Here is a 20,133-nt window from a genome sequence, read left to right as displayed (position 1 = left end):
ACAGGCCCAACTTCAAATCTAACGCTTTTTTTGACAAAAAACAACTTAAAGGATGGTCTTGTCATGCCATGCTTTATGTCTTTGTCGTTATGTCAAAAGATTTTATTCTGCCACTTGTCTTTCTTCATTTAGTTTATCCAATTCTTCTAAGCATTGTTTAATAGATTCTTCATTAGTGAGGCTTATTGTTGTTGTCTGTTGCTATGTAGAGGTTATGGACAATGAAATTTAGATGTAGGATGGTCTCATCAACATAATTAAGGTCAAAAGGAGTGTGCTTGGTAGATTGTTTGCAAGTAGTAATGTAGGTTCAAATGTACTGTCCCCTATTACTATATTAGATAAATTACTCGAATTTCTCACTTGTTTTATTTAATTTTATAGCCTGAAATTCATGATGGAAGGTTGATTGATATGTCCCACTGTTTCCTACTCCAAATTATATTCTTACAAATATTGGATGACTATATGAATGAGTTGTAGAAGCATTAGCTTAATAACTCTTTGATCCTTAACTGGTTATATACATTTAGTTATATTATCTTTCTCTTAGGATACTGTGAATAAATTGATAAATGGAATGATTGCTTTTTGTGAACTTTTGAGTATGTACTTTTGTTGCCACTGCAGTATGTACTCAGAGTGATATGGATATATTTACTATTATGTTTTCGATTCTCTTTCTTGTTGATGATATGTCCCCCTCTTCAATGTGGAAGTATATGTATTTTAGGTTGCTGTGTGGTAATAAAACTCTTTATCTTGTTTTGATCTAGACGTCATTATTTTCCTGGTCTGCTAACTCTCTTGAGTTTTTGATCTCTACAGCTACTAATATCTTTGTTCTGTTAGTCTTATTGGATGGTAATAGGACCGGATTATTTGATGATGAATCCTTTTTTTCTTGTTTCGCAGATTGGATTATGCTTTTTGTTTTCTCTGTTACCTGTAGTGACGGCTTGAGTTAGATATGTTCCTTTCGCTGATTGTATTTTTTGTTTTTACCATAACCATTATTCGCTCTTATCACTACTGAAGATAACCCTATGTTGATTTATAGCCTTGTGCTGAGATGCATTTTATTTGAATGATGATTGGGATAAGTATCTAAATATATTGCTGGATTTATTATAATTCATTTTAACTTACCTTTAACCTTCTTCATATGCTAGTTTTTATCTTCAAACCTCCTTACTGCCTTCCACTCACAGCACATACTCTATACTCTTCCTTTATTATATATGTTGCTTGTATTTCTATGTTCATTTATATTTTGCGCTGAACATCTATCTATTCCCACTGTCCCTTTTTTATTGATGCATAATGGATTATCCTCTTCCTTTTCTGCAGTCCCTTCTCCTATGATTTATTATTCCTTGTCACTGGTTCATTCACTTATGATTAAATGATGTGTATTCTTCTTTCTAGTCAATGGTCCTGTCGAGATATGGCTTTGAACGCTTGTAGCTAGTTTAGTCACGCAGTTCAATGTTCATGGTAAGAATATCGAATCAATCCTCATTCTTCTCTTTAATGAATACCTCACTGTAACTTCTCGTCTAATATATAATATTGAATGTAACATAAGTATTCTCTTCAATCGTGTATCTATGCCCACTCCATTGTATAGTGTTAAGGACAGACAGGCAAAGCATCTCCTATGGAATACTCCCTTACATAACATGTTGCTGCTGCTGGCCAAAACTCTTACTTTTCCTTTGATTCCATACTTTCGTTTTCTCTAATTCCCTTTAGCAATTGTCGTTGTGGATATTATTCATGCCGTTGGGTGTGTCTTCTATCTCCTTCTCTTCATGTGTTGCCGGCTGGTCAATATGCAAGGCTATCCAAATCGATGCCCATTCCTTTCCTTCTTTCCTTTAATTGATGCATTCATTAACTATTGTTGTCGGTAAATTCTATATTGTAGCCAACGGGCAAAATTGTATCCGACAGGGCGCGTGACGGTTGAGTCACCCCTTCGAGAAAGTAGATGTACATTGTCCGGAAGGGACTTTGGAACATCATTATAATCATATTGTAAGCAGTGGAGTGCATATTGCGTATATGAATAAAGTATCTGTTTTGTATTATATCTTACTATACTACATGTGACAAGTATCCGTTTACCCTGTACGGTAAACATTTGGTGCCGTTGCTAGTCGAACTTGGAACAAAGGAAGTGTTATGAAGATTAATGCTGAATCTGCTTAATAAAGATAGGAATAAGATAAAAGATAAGAATGAGATACGCACAACACAGGAAGTATTAATTTTAGCGCAACAGGCGAAGTGCAAACACAAAAGGTTCAACAACTAACCAATAAACATTGAGGGGGTGAAGGAGGACAGACAGAGGGAGTGCATTCACCTAACAGACTGAGGAGTGCCGAGGAATTGCTAGAAGAAACTCAACAGCGATTGAATTTGGTGGAAGAGACAAGGGAGGAGTTTCTTAACTTGTATACGCCGAGGGTAGAGAATCCAAACGGAAGGGAAGTAACTCATATAGTTCGAAGTGCTGAAGGAGCACAAGTGTGGAGTGAACTCTTCGTTCCCGATACACCCGACAAACGGATACAGGTAGAGAATCAAACAACTTCACTTGAGGAAGATCTTTTCTCATCGAGTAACGCAATTGTCCAAAGTAGGGCAGTTGTTTGAGGTAGCGCGGTTGTGCAGAACAACGCAAGTGCTCAGAACAATGCGGGTACTTAGAATAGTGCGGGTACTCAGAACAACACGGGTGCTCGGAACAATGCAGGTACACAACAAGTACCATAGAATTAGAAGAAAGTAGCAATGGCAGGACAAAAGGAAAAATTGCTGAAGTTTAATAGTGATGGGACAGCAGATCCGATCAGACATTGCAAAACATGTGAAATAATATGGATAATGAATGGTGTAACAAACTAGGATGACTGGGTCTGATAGTTTTCAGTGACCCTACGGGGTGTAGCAATTGATTGCTTTTCGAATGTTGATCCACAGAAATTAACTACATGGGCAGAAGACAGGAAGGAGTTCATAGTAGAGTTCTGACTGCTATGGGACGATAACAAAATTGTAGCAGAAATACACAGTATAAAGTAGGGAAAGAATGAAAGAATCCTTGTATATGCAAGAAGACTGAAAGAGTTGGTGGGGAAGATGGAGAACCCAACAACTGATGGATTAAAGAAACGATGGTTTGTTGAAGGGCTACAGTCGGCACTAAAGAAGAAAATGAAGATTGCACCTCCAACATCGTACACAGAGGCGTATAGTCGGGCGATGGATCTGGAGAGTGAGTAGAAGACGAGCAAAAAGAAGCACAAATTGTCAGACTCAGAGGATTCATCTTTTGAATGTAGCAACAACAACGAAGAATCAAGTAAGAAAGTTCAAGCGTTGTAGAAAGATATGTTACGGATGATGAAGGAATTAAAAAATCTCAAAAAGAATATTGACTCGGGGAAAGGGGAATTGTGGTGTATGGAATGTAAGGAGGAGGGCTATTAGAACTGCTTTTGCCTCTACTTCATTATTTGTGCCCTAATTTAAGTTTCTTGCTGCTATTGCAATTACTTCCCCTAGATGTGATCAAGCAATTACCTTTGCACCTGAGGGGCTAGGATTCCCCTTTGTAGCCCCATCAAAATTTATCTTCATCCATCCTTCCTTTGGGGTTTTCTACCTGACCTCTTCCCTCTTAAGACCATCCTTTTGCTTTGCATTTTCCATAGCATTTCCGAATTTTAATCCTTGGCCATTTTCTTTGAATGTTACTATCATCCTTTGTAAAGGGGATCCCATGAGATTGATTTATGAAAGAAGCAACACTTAACACTCCTTCAATTGAATGGTTGAATCTCCACATTAGTCCACTAAGAGGTTCCCGATTCTCCAAAAAATTCCTATGGTTTCTTTTCTTCCAAATTTCCCATTAGCAATTGAAGGGCTAACCATCCACATACAAGATAAAGATGACTTCCTTTTCATTCTTGGCCATCTTACAAATGAATCTTTTAAAGAGTTCTGCCATGGACCATGCCAACCTAGTTGGCCTCTAAGATCAGTCCAACTTTTGACGACTATCTTACAATTTAGGAATAGTTTACTCTTGCCCCATTCCAAAAATAATTTATCATTTTTTGCTCAATTGCCTTAATTACTTTCTTTGGAGTTTTGATACACATTATTGAGAAGATCGGAATGGCTTTAATTACTGATTACAACATGAGAATTCTCCCTGTAGAGGTTAGCCATTTACCCTTCTATCCTTCCATTCATTTCAAACAGTTTACTACTAAATCCTCCCACAGTTCAGCTTTATTCCTTCCTTGAAATAAAGGAATTCCTAAGTACTCAAATGGTAACAAACCTCCTTTGATGTTCAAAATACTGTATGTCTCTCTTTGCTTTCTAAGAGGGGTATTGAAGAAGAAAATCTCAGATTTATGCCAAATAATGTGTTGTCCTAAGACTCTCCCATATAATTCCAGGGTATCCTTCATTACTCTTGCCTCCTAAAGAAGCTTATCCTAATAAAAAAGTATCATCTACAAATTGTAAATGGGATACTGAGTCAACACCTTTAACCACCCTCACTCCCTTGCACCAGCTTGCATCTCTTTTTCGTTTAATCAATCTCCCTAAAACTTCATCCATAATAACAAATAAAAAGGGAGAAAGAGAATCACCTTGTGTAATCCCTTTTTCCATTTAGCAAAATTGAAAAAGGGTATCTCAATACAACTTCTAACCCTGTAATGTCCCCATTTTTAGCAAGTTCCTACAGTTGGCCAGGTTAGTTCAACATCGCGACCCTCATGAGTTGACAGTGGGATTTGAGGGTCTCAGTTGTGTGGTTATAGGCTTTCCAATAGCCTATGGTGTGTTTTGGCTCTATTGGATGAACTTACTATTTATAGTAAGTCAATCTGTTGGTTCCGATGAGCTCAATTGAGTTAGAGGATGCTCTCATTTTTTATTTTAGGAGTCCAGTTTGAGCTCCAAGAATCTTGGAGGGAGCGTCTATTTATAACAAGTCACCTCGTCAGGTTCATTCATCATCTTTCATCATTAGGATCACTTTGGTGTTGTCAGATTTTGATTCTAATGCCTCTTCAGTTGTTTTTGCAAGACAGGTGAATTATTATTATTATTCATATAAATACGCTGAGGTTTCTATTTTTGATAGTGTTGTTGGTTGGTCATCTCAGTATCATAGCTCGTTGGAACCGGGACAAAAAGTTTTAAATCATGGGAACAAGAAACAGTGGCCTTATGTGTTAGAATTTTAAGTTATGGTGGAAAGGTCATTTTCGAAGCCAAAAGCAATTAACAAATCAAATTATAATGACACTTTATTATATTTTGATGTTGTGTGTGGGAAGCTTCTTAAGTGAAGTTCATTTGGGAAACTTTGTGCCATTTGGAGATTATAAATATGAGCCCATTTGATGAGTAAAACATCCAATTATTTGATTATCGTATTTTGCTCTTGTTGTCTTTGTGACATTTCTGAGTCTGAAGTTTGTGCCCGTGCTGAAGTATAAGGTTTTGGGATCTATAGCTGAAGTATTGTAGATTTAATTTTGAGAATCCATAGTTGAGGTATTGTGGACTTTTGAGTTTTATTATCGTCTCCTCTTTCTGTATTAACTATGTTTGAGGAGCATTTATACAATTGAATATTATAATTTCTCTGTTGCTGGACGAGGGTTTAGTTTGTAGATTGGAGTTTGGTAATTCTAGATATCCCAGTTTGTTTGTTTTGCATCAGAATTAGCATGTTGGATTTACAGCTTGAATGCCAAGGGTTCTTATATTTGGCATGATTTCTATATGAGCTTTGGGCAGCATTTGTAAGGGTAGATTGTGAATCCCAGATTGAAATTGGACCAAGTGGCTTTCAGTTTGACTTTGCAATTACATTCTACGGCAAAGACCAGGTTCTTAATTTGTAAAATTCAGTTTGTATTATATAGTTTGAAATTAAATAGGCTGGCTTCAAATTCTGATTTATAATCAGCCAACAATTAAATTCCCTTTTTATTATATTGCTATATGGTTTGTTGATGAATGAATTCAGAGGTTGGTGTGAATCATTTTAGAATTGTTTATTGGCATTTGGTATTTATTTATGTAAAACTTACAAGGCCAAAATTAAGTAAATTTGTGATCAGTTTGTTGTACATCCTAACATTGTGTTTGAAAATTTAAGATATTATAGATTCAGTGGTAATTGGGCTGCTTGCCAAGTGTTTGACAAAATGTCAAATCATCAAAATGTGAAAGAAATTGATGCTTGATTTAGCTATAACTAGACAGGGTTATTACAAACCCAGTCCACCCATTTACTGTCAAAGCCAAACCATCTTAAGACTTCCAACAGGAATTGTCTATCCACCTCATTATGGGCCCTTTAATATCCAATTTAAGTTTTAACCATCATTTTTCTGATTTTCTTACTCTAATAGTATGGATCCTCTCACGAGCAACTAATACTCTATAAGTGGATCTTCCAATAGAGAAATCACTTTGTTCAATTGAGATGACAAAAATCTAAAAGTGTCTTTAGCCTACTTGCAATAATCTTGGAGATTACCTTGTACTTGATGTTGCATAAAGCTATTGGCCAAAAATCTTCGAAGGTGCAAATTTTGTAAAGTTTCTACAAATTCTGAAAACCAATATTGAAATAATGATTTAGGTCTTGCTGAAAATCAATCTCCTGCAAGTCTTGTCTAAATGTTATTGTTCAGGAAATCTGAAATGAATTCTGGAAATTATAATTTTATCTCTGATATAAATCCTTTGGAGCAGATTGCTAGAAGAATAGACTTTGGTAATAATAGTGCGTCTTCTATCCACAAACATGTTCCTATTTATATATAACCCAAGGGTCTTGTCTTTCCAAAAGACATATCCCTTCTAGGTTGACCCTCCATGAATTAATCTCTTCCTCATAACAAATCGACGGCTTTAAATAGTTAACTAATAGTTAACAAAAATCAACTACAATAGTTTGTTAAGAGGCAAACAAGTATACCTCATAAGTCGCCGATCATGATGCTTGGAGAAGTATTAATCATAACGAAAATACAAAGAACCATTTATGTATATCGGATTAGACCGATCAAGAATATCAGAACATTGCTATTATCGAGCAATAAGGATTTAACACTCCCTCTTAACTTGATAATATAAATGAGAGAAACATATCTAGCAACATAGATTAAGCATAGAATTGTACTCTATATCTATTTGATTCTTCTATGCATGTAGTATCATGATACACATGATAATTATATTACCAAACTTGTAATATGGATTATCACTAACACCAGTGATAACAGTAATGCAAAGCATACAATATACAAGATAAAATCCGAAGAATAATTAAATTCTTCATTTATCCAAGTTGTGAATCATAGGTACTGGCATTCCTATATCACAACATGATCTTGAGTTAAGATGTACTAGAACACATGATAAATTTTGTAGAATAATTAAATTCTTCAATTATCCAAATTGTGACTCATAGACATAGAAATGTCTACATCACAATATGCTCTTAAACTCATCTAGATCTAACAGTAGTTCTCTATTGTTCAACACATTATCTAAGAGATCGTCATTTGCCATAATGTCTTTTATACAAGTGTTCATTATCTCAGAGATAGTCACCTCTTAGATAATGAATACAAATGGTGAAGCCCATAATAGTCAATAGCCTTACAAAATATATTTTATTAATAATTTAAAGAATACTAATGTTTTATAATTCAACTATACCAAGTCTTTTCCTGAAGTGATCTATCTCCACTCGAGTGAGAGGTTTGGTAAGAATATCTGTTGTCTGATCTGCAGTGCAAATGTACTCTAATTTTATAGTATTCCTATCTACCATATCTCTTACATAATGGTAAAGAATTTCAATATGCTTTGGACCTGTCATGGAAAATTGGATTCACAGAAAGCTTAATGGAACTCTGATTATCACAATGAATAATAGTAGGATTCATGGGTTGACCAAATAATCCCACAAGTAACTTTCTAAGCCAAACTGCTTCTTGAGAAGCCATTGTTGCTGCAATATATTCAGCTTCTGTGGAACTTTGTGCTATTGATGACTGCTTTATGCATATCCATGATATCATTGTTGATCCTAAATTGAAACAACATCTTGAAGTGCTTTTTCTATCATTAACGCTTCCACCCCAATCTGGGTTTGTGAATCCATGTAAGTCTATGTCAACTTTCTCATATTTGAGCCGAAGGGTAAGAGTACCTTGTAAGTATCTCATAATGTGTTTAATTGCAACTAGGTGAATCTCCTTTGGCTCACACATAAACTGACTTAAGGCATTAACAACATAGCAAATATCAGTTCTTGTATTTACCAAGTAAATAAGAGACCCAATCATCTGTCTGTAAAGAGTAGAATCTATAGAAGGTGATTTTGCTGCTGCTTCCTTAAGTTTATGTAGATTAGTCTCCATTGAAGAAGACATAGGCCCACAGTTCCACATTCCAAATCTCTTCAAGATGTCTAATGTGTACTTTCCTTGACTAAGTATGATGCTATCAGAATTCTGCCATACTTCTAGTCCTACGAAGTAATGAAGGAGTCCTAAATCTTTCATCTCAAATTCTCTGATTAGATCTTTCTTGCATTGGTCTATAAGATGATCATTACCTGTTATTAGTAAATCATCAACATACAGTATCAAAATTACCATATCATCTTTATCCCTTTTATAATATAGATTAGGATCGGTTTCATTCTTGGAGAATCCTAAGCTGTTGAGATACTTATCAATTCTTTCATACCAAGCCCTTGGAGCTTGTTTAAGCCCATAGAGAGCTTTCTTGAGTTTGCAAACAAAAACTTTAGGGTTATGAGTTTCAAATCCTTCAGGTTGCTCCAAATATACCTCTTCTGTAATCTTTCCATTCAGAAATGTTGTTTTTACATCTATCTGATGTACTTTCCATCCCTTCGATGTTGCAATAGCTAGGATTGCTCTTACAGAGGTGTGTTTGGCAACTGGAGCAAAGGTTTCTAGAGAATCAATTCCCTCTTTCCCAGCGAATCCCCTAGCTACAAATCTGGCTTTATATTTTTCAATGCTACCGTCAACAACATGCTTGATTTTAAATATCTACTTAAAAGAAACAATGGATTTTCCTTCAGGTCTTGGAAGAATATCCCAAACATCATTCTTAATAATGGATTGGTATTCTTCTGTTATGGCATCCTTCCAAGCTGTATGTTTAATAGCATCTAAAACATTGGTTGGTTCTAATTTAGATAATTCACTCATGTTTGCTGCATAACTAGAATTTTTTTTGGGTCTTTTGCTTTCTCTAAGGGTTCCTGATGGTGTAGTGAAGTCTTGTGCTTCCTCTATTGTTTTAATGGCCCAAAGTGGTCTTTTGTTTGGACTTTGAGTTTCCTCAAGATTGAGATTTTGAATTTCATCTTCAATTTCTTCAATGTTTTCCCTTTGAAACTCAGATTCAATATTTTCTTCAAAACTAGGTAAGGGAGAGGGATCTTCAGAACTTAGGGCTTTTTGGAATGCTAAATCTTCTCCAAATATTACATCCCTACTAAGTTCAATATTTTTCTAACCGAGTATGAAAATCCTATATGCTTTAGATGTTTCACTATACCCAACAAAAATACCTTTCTTCTCGGAGGGTTCTAACTTAGTTCTCTTTTCCTTTGGAACACACACACACACACACACACACACACACACAGTGCATCCAAATATCCTAAGATGGCTTATATTAAGTTTACCTTAGTAAAGACTTCTTTAGGAGTTTTATCTTTAAGGTAGGAATGAGGATTCCTATTTTGAATATAGACAACAGTACAAGAGGCATCTGCCCAAAGATAATATTCTAAATTTTGATCAAGTATCATAGCTCTTGCTACTTCTATAATTGTTTTATTTTTCCTTTCTGCTACCCCATTTTGTTGTGGGTTATAAGGACCAATGTACTCCCTCTTAATTCTTGCCTCTCTACAAAACTCTTTAAACAAATTCGAATTATATTCCCCTTAATTATTAGTCCTAAGAGTTTTAATTTTGTGTCTTGATAAGTTTTTAGTTAAGGTTTTGAATTCTTTAAATCTCTTAAGGATTTCTTCTGATTCTTTACCTTTTAAGAAGTAAATCCAAGTTTTCCTAGAGAAGTCATCTATAAAAAGTATGTAGTACCAGAATCCTCCAAGAGAAGAAACAGACATAGGTCCACATTAATTTGAGTGGACTAATTTCAAAATATTGTTAGTTTTTCTAGTGCTATCATGAAATGGAGTTTCCCTGTTCTTACCCAGAGCGCATCCTTTACATATACTTGAATGATCTTTATTCAGCTTCGGTAAACTAGTAACCATCTTCTCCATAGTCGATAAGGTTTTGAAATTTAGTTCGCCTAACCTTTTGTGCCATATTTCGTTTATATCAGCAGCCTTCATGAATTAAGGCTTGAATAGATCGACTGGGTTCTTTATTTAATTCATACAAGTATCCCTTTCTTTGACCAATCAATTTTGATTTCTTAAATAAGGAGTTCTTGAACTAGGTCATTACTATACCGTCCATGAATGCAACATTATGCCCATCATCTTCAAGTGCTGTAATAGAGATTAGATTTCTCTTTATTCCTGGTACATAGAGTACTCCTTTGAGTTGTAGAGCAGTACTCGACTTCAGTTTTAGGGTGCAATTCCCAATTCCTTTGACGGAATGAGCTGAATTATCATCGATGGTAACTTCTCCATAAACTTCTTCTGATATAAAGTCTAGTACTTCTTTGTATCCTGTAATGTGTTGAGATGATCCATTGTCAATCACCCATGCTTTGCTAGATACTTCATTTGATAGTGCAGAATACAATACATGATTCTCAGGATCATAGTTATCTTCTTTCCTAGTAATGTTTGTACAGTTTACTTGCTGCTTTGTATTCTCAGGACAATTAGATTTGTAGTGTCCAAATTTTTCACATTTGAAGCATTTTCTTTTGGATAAATCTTTCTTAGGTTTGTCATTTTTTTGATTACCCTTCTTCTTGAAGTGCTTGTTCTTACTTTTATAAGAATTTGTGTTGAGAACATGAAGTTCTTCATCTTCATTTTTCAACTTTTCCCCTTTCTTAAGTTTACTAGATTCTTCTTGAAGGCAATCTCCCTTAAGTCTATTGAAGTCAGGACGATGGTCTCTAGCACTTACTCCTTGTGTGAATGTTTCCCAGGAATCTGGTAACCCATCTATAGCCATAAGTATTAGTTCCTTGTCTTTAATTATGGTCCCTTTACTTGCAAGATCATCTCTTAGACTAGCAACCTTTAGGAAGTACGAATTCATAGATTCTCCCTTCTTTATCTGTATATGATTTAGTTGCCTTTTTAGTGCAAGGGTTCTAGTTGCATAATTAACCTCATATGCATTTAATAATGCATTCAACATATTAAATGTTTTTTGATGTTTCATTAGCATAGGTACTATTTCATTTTTCACTCCATCTAATATGATCTACATGGCTTTCCTATTTCTTTTACTCCAGATATTTCTATTAGGTTTAATAGTAGGTTGCTTGGATGCTGAGTCAACAAACTGTTTCACATCATTGTCTTCAAGAATCATCATGATTTTGAATTTCCACGCAACGAAGTGTTCTTTCCCATCAGACCTGTCCTCGGCAATGATTGTGCTTGCCATTGAAGATAGAAGGATGTCGCTAGATATTCAAAGTCTGACTGTCAATTTGTAGAGCCTAGGTTCGACTACTAGAGCTCTTATACCATGTAAAGTTTTTACAAATTCTGATAACCAATACTGAAATAATGATTTAGGTCTTGCTGAAAATCGATCTCCTACAAGTCTTGTTTAAATGTTATTGTTCAGTAAATCTGAAATGAATTCTAGAAATTATAATTTTATCTCTGATATAAATCCTTTGGAGTAGATTGCTAGAAGAACAAACTTTGGTAATAATTGTGTGTCTTCTATCCCCAAACATGTTCCTATTTATATATAACCCAAGGGTCTTGTCTTTCCACTCCATAAATTAATCTTTTCCTTATAACAAATTGGCAGCTTTAAACAATTAACTAATAGTTAACAAAAATCAACTACAATAGTTTGTTAAGAGGCAAACAAGTATACCTCATAAGTCGCCGATCATGATGCTTGGAGAAGTATTAATCATAAGGCAAATACAAAGAACCATTTATGCATATCAGATCAGACTGATCAAGAATATCAGAACATTGCTATTATCGAGTTATAAGGATTTAACAAATTTCAGCCATCTTTGGAATAAGAGCAATAAAGGTATTGTTCAAATCCTTGAGTACACGCCCTCTTCTTGATTCTTGTACAATATCCCATTATCCCATAGCTCTTGTCCTGATAATTCTCGTAAGGTTTGAAAAAAAATGGTTTAGGTATCCATCCGGGCCAAGGGCCTTCTATCAAACTTATTCTACTCTTTTGTTGTTCCTTGGCTGTTGCTTGGACCCTCTTCGTGGCCATTTGTTGGACGTTAATAAATTTATCTTATATATCTTTATCTTATACAGATTAGGGGATGGAACATAGTCGAGGAGTTGTGGCTCTTCGAAGTATCTCTTCATTGTCTTGTTTGTTTGCATCATTTCATTTGTCAATGAACATAATTCTTTGCCCAAATCAATCTCAATCTCTCTTCTTTTCTAAAATTTCTTATGCTTCTATTTAGTAATTTTTCCAAACACTCCTCTTGATTAGATAGAACCTTTTTCAGGGTTTTCAAGAAATGTATTGTCCAATTTTACTGTTTAGGTCCATAGATCTGGTCTAATCTCAGGACTTTTGGAGAGTTGCGGTATGAGTGGGGATCTCTTAACAACCACCTTCTAGATCTTTGATAGTTATTAATTTTCCTTAAATTGGTAAGTAATTGGCCTACTTTTTCCCGACATGGATTTTGTTTCTTTGGGGTCTTCCATTCTTCTTTTGTTTTTTTCCTCTATTTTAGGCAACACTTACCTTGGCACACTTGGTAACACCCTTATTGGTGTACTCAATTCTCATATTCTCCGCATCTCTATTCTTCTACGCTATCTTTCTTCTATTTGAACTACTTGTCTCAGTTGTCTCTCTTCACCATTTGGGTTGGCCATTCACTTTCCTTGCTAATCTAATTGCTATTTAGTATCTCTTGTGTTTTTCATATCTCCTCTTGCCACGAGTGTATTTGTTTTGATAGCTTATTTATTTGTCACATCTCTTCAAGGTTTCCCTTTGGAATTCCTCCTCCTATCTATTCTCCATCCCCTTTGGTACCTTGTGCCCTCTAATGGGCTAGACACCAAGAACATAGAGCCACATGTTTTCATAGCCTTCTCATTCTCCTTTCTTCTTCTATATTTAGTTTAAGGTTTTTGAAATTTGAGTTTTTCCATTGTGTTCTTTATACAATTTAACTAAGGCACTGTAAATAGAACCAATGTTGGCAAGAGAACCAGGGAATATAGGTACAAGTTTTGAGCCCCAAGTACTTTTAGAGTGTTGTAGTTGATACCTTGGACTTAGTCATAGGAAGGGGGTAAGGATTATATCTAGATAGAACACTAATTAGTTAATTAAACATAAAAGAATGTCATTAACACATCGCATACAGATTTCTGGTATCTTTGTATATTTAGTATCAATTTAGTACATTTATATATCCTTGTATCTGCTTTTACATTATATATGGTCTTCTATACTCTTCTATATTCATCTATCTTATATATACTTTCGATATGTACACTCATCATAGTTACATCATACTATCATATACATTTTTCTATATGCATATATTTAGAGGATGGGACATGACCCATCTACCCTATCCCTATCCTAGATGGCGTGTTTGGAATCTTATGGCCGGTGTGCTCCTTACAATGAGATGTGGTAAGATATACCGAAGAACTTCTAAACTGTTACACTTCTGCCTCCTTTCGTCAAAAAAATGTAGCCAAAATTAGTTTAAAAAAAGTTTGATTAATGAAGCAAATCTATAAGGTTTTCTATAGGAAGGTATTTTCACGTAAATAATTCTTATGCTGTATGATGACTTGCTTTTTGTGTGCAATTTCTATTTCTATTCCAAATTCAGTTCAAATGCATTATAAGACACCAATATTGCAAGAAATGGGACATGTTTTATGTATGTGGTATAATATCTGGTTGTGATGATTTGGTAATCCTTACTCCTTCAACTGCATTGGCATTGTTAAAATTATTTTTTAGACGATCACTTAAATACCTTACGGAAGGAGGATAAGCATTGGGAACTATTGCTTTTCTCAAGCAATTAAATTTTTAGAGTAACTAAAATTTGTATGGTGGTATCTTGCCTTTTGCAGCTAAAGAAATGTATGATTTATGGAATGAGTATGAAAATAATTCTTCTACAGAAGCGAAAATTGTTAAGGATTTTGACAAGGTATGCAATTCTTTATTTTCTTATTTTTCAAGTTTCATGGTTTCTTTCCAATTTGTTAATTAATGTTATGATATGGTTCTTAGCATGCATATATGATATTACAAGAAACTTGGAAATAATTGAAATATTGAAAGTTTTAAGATTTAAAGGGGTTTGATAATTTTTACCTCTAAAAGTGATTCTTAAAAAACAGCTATCTAATGTGGAATTAGGTTCAGTAAAACCTTTTTCATTTTTGAGTTTTGCGAACTTACTAATGTTCTTTATATAAATGACCAATGCCTATAATGCTTTATATGATAGTCTAGTGGCTAAGTTATGTCATTTCCCCTCTTTACGCAGAACCTATACTATCACACAAGGGGGCCCAATAGTGTGCACCACTTAGGATCTAATTTTTTTTTTTTTAGTTTGGGCATCCACTTTTGGGTCCACCTCATTCGAGATTTAGGAGCTAGTGTTGCATATTAAGTCTAAGTTACCACATTCGCTCTAGGAAGGCAAAATTCGAAATTCGATTCCTCCAAATTCGTAGTCGGTTCGAATTCGTTTCATATTCGCCTTTTTACTGGCAAATTTGCTATGGGTTCTGCATTTCAAACCCTGGTCGAATTTGAAAGAATTTGGTGCGACTTCAAAGCAAATTTGGGAAAATGCCAAAAACATGTTGACTTTTCAACATTAAAAAAAAGTAGTTCTGGGCTCCTTTCAACCTAAAAGTCTTTAATAAAGTGTATGCAGCGTTAAAAAACCATCGTTTTGGGCTTTCACGTCATTAGATTAGCATACTGTGTATGAACTGGTTTGCTGCAGCATATTTTTACATATATATATATATATATAAATTTTATTTTTTTTTGTTTTTAAAAAAAAAAATCTTGTACGTATGAACCCAAAACGACCCAAACCCAGCCCAAAAAAAATTTGATTGAATTTCGAACCCGCATCCAAAACAGAATCCGAACCAGCAACTTAGAAGTAAGTTGTTTGGTTGTTCAGACATCATATGAGCTTATCATTTCTTGTGTTTACAATTTTGACTGAGGAATTAAGCTTTGGGGAGCAACTATTTAGTGAGAAATCCTTCCTAGTCTGCTTGTTTTTCCAATAAGGTGAAGTCACTTCATTACCCTATTGAACTAGCTGAGTATTCATGTTTTGTAGATCATTTGCAGCAATACCTGGGAAAATGAAATCATTGCAAGCTTTATAGACTGCTACCAGCGATTTGCAGAGATCAACATCTTCATTGTGGAAGGACTGTGTCTTGCTAGAGATCATGCAATGCCCCCTTCCCTAGAAAAGGAATTAATAATAATAATAAAATTAATGAACAAATAAATATATTGTCAAAATTAATTACAAATATAATGAAAACTATAATAATAATAGTACAGATGCTCTCTGCTTTGCCATGTGTTTTTCTTCTCCCCAGCGTTTGGCTCTGCCATTTTCGTTCTTTTTCTTTCTTGGCTTGTTTCCTTCAAGCCCTCCTTTTCCCTTCACCCTTTTCTCCGATTGGTCCCTGGGTTTGTCTGATGTTTGTTGTCCTCCTTTTGTGTTTTTCATACTTTTGCCTCTCTTTGTGTTGTTCTTGCTCTGACCTGCTTGGCTTGGGTAGGTGCACTTTTTCCCTAATCAGTCTTGTTGTTCTCTCTTTGCTTTGGTGGTTCTTTGTTTTTTTGGGTATTTGGATTCTTTTCCTTCCCTCGACACCCTCTGTTTCTTTGATGTGCCCTTCTCTTCTAGGCCTTTGTTAGTTGTCTCCCATCGTTTTTTTTTTTGTAGTTTTGCATCTTCAGGTTTTTTGTTCTGTCTGCTATTTCGTCTTGCTTCCCCCCATTCTCTTTTATTGTTGCTTGCTTTCTCTCTGTGGCTTAATTATTGGCCTTGTATGTTTTTTAGGCCTTTTTCAAATTTGTATTTTCCTTTTTAGTTTGTAATTCTCTGCTTTACTGACTTTCATGATAAAAAAATCACTTCTATGCTTATACTCAGAAGACATATTTTATTAGTTCCTTGGTAATTAACTCTGAAAAACATATATACACACACTTAAGTATATACGCATGTTTACAAATATGTATACATGTTAGCAATTTTTAAAGTAAACATATGGGTAAACATATATATATATAGATTAAAATAATCTGTAAGGACTTTTGTTCGGTTCAAGTGGCTTTCCAAGGTAGAAAGACCTGAAATATTATAAGGATCGCTGTCTTTCTGGATGACATTCAATCTAATCTATAATAAGGCAGCTTATAGCAATTAAATCTGTAGAAAGGGATGTGCTTTGAAAGTTTGCTTTTATTATTTGTAAGATAGAAAGCTGAATAAGTTTTAATTTCGAAAAAAGATATATTAGTTATCGGTAGAAAGATGGTTTTAGACGGATTGTTAATTAGTAGGAGCTTGATTAGAAATTCTTCATTGCCTGCTTTTTGGGATCTTTAAGAAGGCTGACCTTTCTAATATAAAGATGGATGGATGGACCCAAATATTGTATTACTGGTTGTGTTCTGTTATGGGTAATTGCAGGTAGGCAGTGATCCCTTAATAAACATCATGTCAGCAATGGGATTTTCCCAGATTACAAAGGACAGTTTTTCAATTTGAATTTTTTATTTCAAAGTTTATTTGTACAAACATAATACTTTGATCTTAAGGATCAACTCCTAATATCAAGAAGCTCTGTACTTGGGCAAGGCCCTTTGTAAGATGACAAAAGGGAACACTTTGTAAACATCAGGACAAGGATTGAATGAGGGGATGCCCTCATGTAAATTCTGTAAATAGTGGTATGCAGTAGCCATTCGAATATTGTATCTTTGTGCAGGACTTATGTCTCGGGCGAGACTCGAGGTTTTCTTCTCTGTTCTTTCCTACCAGTGCCTGCTTTTAACAGAGACTAAATGTAACTCTTCTTAAACATAGTAAAAATCCTAAAGGCTTCAACCTATTACCAATCAAAAAAATAAAATAAGGATACAGATAATGGTAATAATTATAGTACTAAGAAATAAAATTAAATAAATAAATAAATTAATAGTATAATATAAATAAATAAAAGATAGATAATTAAATAATATAATGACTTTGTATAGCCATTCCATCAAAATCTAATATCTCAACGTCGCATTAAGGAAAGGATCTCATTACAAGGGTTTGATAATACAAACTCAAACTAAGATTAATAGAAGAAGAAGTGTTGTCATTGATGTCGAAATTGTGATAATTAGAAGAATCCATTTGGTAGTAAAACAACCATACAATGGCAGATTACATATGGAAGAAATGGGAATGGTTGCTAGTAATGATGGTACGAATGTTTGAAGATTAATACATGCAGATGAAGCCAATCATCGGGAGCAGCTCAGCCTGGATTTAAAATAACTAAATCATGCCTTGTATTGGAAATACTCAACATGAGTTTGAATATTGTCAAGAAAACAAATGGTGAACGGTGGATTTGAGAAATGGAATAAAAATGATTGTTGTCTATTGGTTAACAGTTTGTCTTCATTGGATTTTGGTTGATACCTTGACTTCTAATATGCCCAAGGTGGTGGAGAACAAAATGGTTAATGACATAATGGGTCAATTTAGTAATCTATCAGAGACCCCTAAATTGAAAGGTACAACTCCCTTGTGGTGCAAAGATTTGCAATGAATTTTTTCTAGTAGATTAGTTAGTTTGAGGGGTATGCTCTTAACCAAAGAGCAAGAGAGGTGTATCCAGATTGACTTCACACTTAAAGAAATCTAGGACAATTTTAAATGATGACTCACAATCTCCATAGACATGAATGTGCATGAGTCATTTTTAAGCTCATATAACATCTATTATGCAATCTATTCTATCTTCTGAATGCAAGAAACAACAATGCAAAACTATCTACCAATGCACACTACATAAGAAGAGAAAGTATGATCAACCTGACAATACGTGGATTGCCCAAGTGACTGAGATTTTACAATACCCGGATTGCTTCCTACTTAGTCGCTTTCATTAACCAAATCTCCGACTTATCACACAACAATGGAATGCGAATGAACTAACTTGTACAAAATAGGTGAAAAAAGAAAACTGTAATGAGGAAGTAAAGCTTACAACCACTGGAAAGAAAGAAAGAAAACCAAGTTTATTTGCAATCTCTTAGCTTTCATTAACAACACCTTTCATTCCAAGTACCATACAGAAACTAAGTGAATAGAAAATTCAAGATGTAGACGCAGATTCTCACACAATAGTCCCAGCTACAAGGGTTTGCCCACAAAATCAATTTGCCGATCTATTTATTCCTCAAAAAGTTACATTTATAGGCCTTAATGGGAATGGCCAGTTACATTAATGATTACTCCGTAGAGTATCTTTCAATCATTCTAATAATAGGACTGAGTGGGGGTCATCTGTTACAAAAATTTAGCCTTCAAGAAGAATGCCAAATATGGCTACAATATTAGAAATTGAGAAAGAGAAGAGGTGACACTTGTCAAAGAGAGTACCAGAGCATCAATTTTTCTTTGGGGTCACAACCTTAGCTCTGTGTTCTTTCATTGCATCAGTTACACTTGTGAGTTTGTTGACACTTGGGATGAGAATGTTATCAGCTCGAATCATCCAACAATCATGCATTTCTGTCAATTCTTCAACTTTGGAGATCTTTGATTCGAGCTTCTTCGATGCACGCCTCAGAACAAAATCCACTGCTGAAAGCTCTAGGGTCTTTGACATCTAGAAGCTTGATGGATTGGTAGCTTCTTCCACGAATGCCAGAAATTTAAATTTCATTTGTTTAATGTCTACCAATTGACCATTATTGGTGATATATGATTATGTATGCAACACCTTTAGATGTTTGAATATTTTATCCACGACTTTCTGCACTAAATCATGTACATCTTTTAGCTCATTTTTAGACCTTATTGAGCTCTCAATTATGAATTCCAGTGATTGCTTCCAATGACGCAATGGTTCTTGGCCTATTTTGAGAATCCCATGGGTCATGGCAACATTAGTTTTCATATCAATTACCTCTTGCAACAAGGCTAACTGCTATGTCAAACCCTCTAATGCTTTGTGCATTGAGGTTTGATGACTGGACATTGCTTCTCCTTTAACTTGTTGGTATCTAGTAGTAGGTTTCCAAGGTTCTCAATGAGAGGGGGACCTTGGGCCTTCATTTGATCAATCCAGGCACGACCAATTTGACCAAATTGCCTCTCCTACTGTAGCTTTAGTAGCAGATTTTTGTTGTCCTCTGCACTTGGATCAAATGTGCTTGTAGAGGTGCTTCCAAGTGTAGCCTTGATGTACTCCATCAATTCCTTATTTGAGGCTTTCAGTACCTCTTTATCTGCCATTAGTTCTTCCAGTTTATCCTCGATCTTCTCATTTGTTGATTTCCAGATGTTGACCATAGAATCATGCACTAGAATGCCTATGTCAACAATTCTAATATGGAAATCACTTGTGGTCAGCTCATGAAGCTTTCCCTCCTGAGGTTCTGCAACCTCTACTAGCATATGACCTGTAGAAGAATCAGTGACCAAAGCCGCTATAGTCTTCTACTTCTTTGCCTTCTTTGATGCTGGTTGAGCTGAAATTGCTTGCATAATGAGGTCCTTGGATGGGGCAGCTTTTTCACA

The 20,133-nt window shown here is 34.9% G+C and overlaps 1 protein-coding gene across 1 annotated transcript in view; it reads left to right on the top strand.

Moving 5' to 3' along the window:
- The window catches only part of LOC149566162 (Metal-dependent phosphohydrolase), a 161,559-nt gene that overhangs the window by 87,830 nt on the left and 53,596 nt on the right, over window positions 1–20,133 (top strand). The window contains exon 5 of the mRNA XM_089819583.1: window positions 14,402–14,481. Coding sequence (XP_089675709.1) covers window positions 14,402–14,481 — 80 coding nt within the window. The remainder of the gene's footprint in view (window positions 1–14,401; window positions 14,482–20,133) is intronic.

The sequence above is a fragment of the Cupressus sempervirens genome, chromosome 3, assembly GCF_028749045.1.
Source record: "Cupressus sempervirens isolate cs-2001-9-10 chromosome 3, ASM2874904v1, whole genome shotgun sequence".
NCBI lineage: Eukaryota > Viridiplantae > Streptophyta > Pinopsida > Cupressales > Cupressaceae > Cupressus > Cupressus sempervirens.
This window is presented reverse-complemented; position numbering and strand designations above follow the sequence as displayed.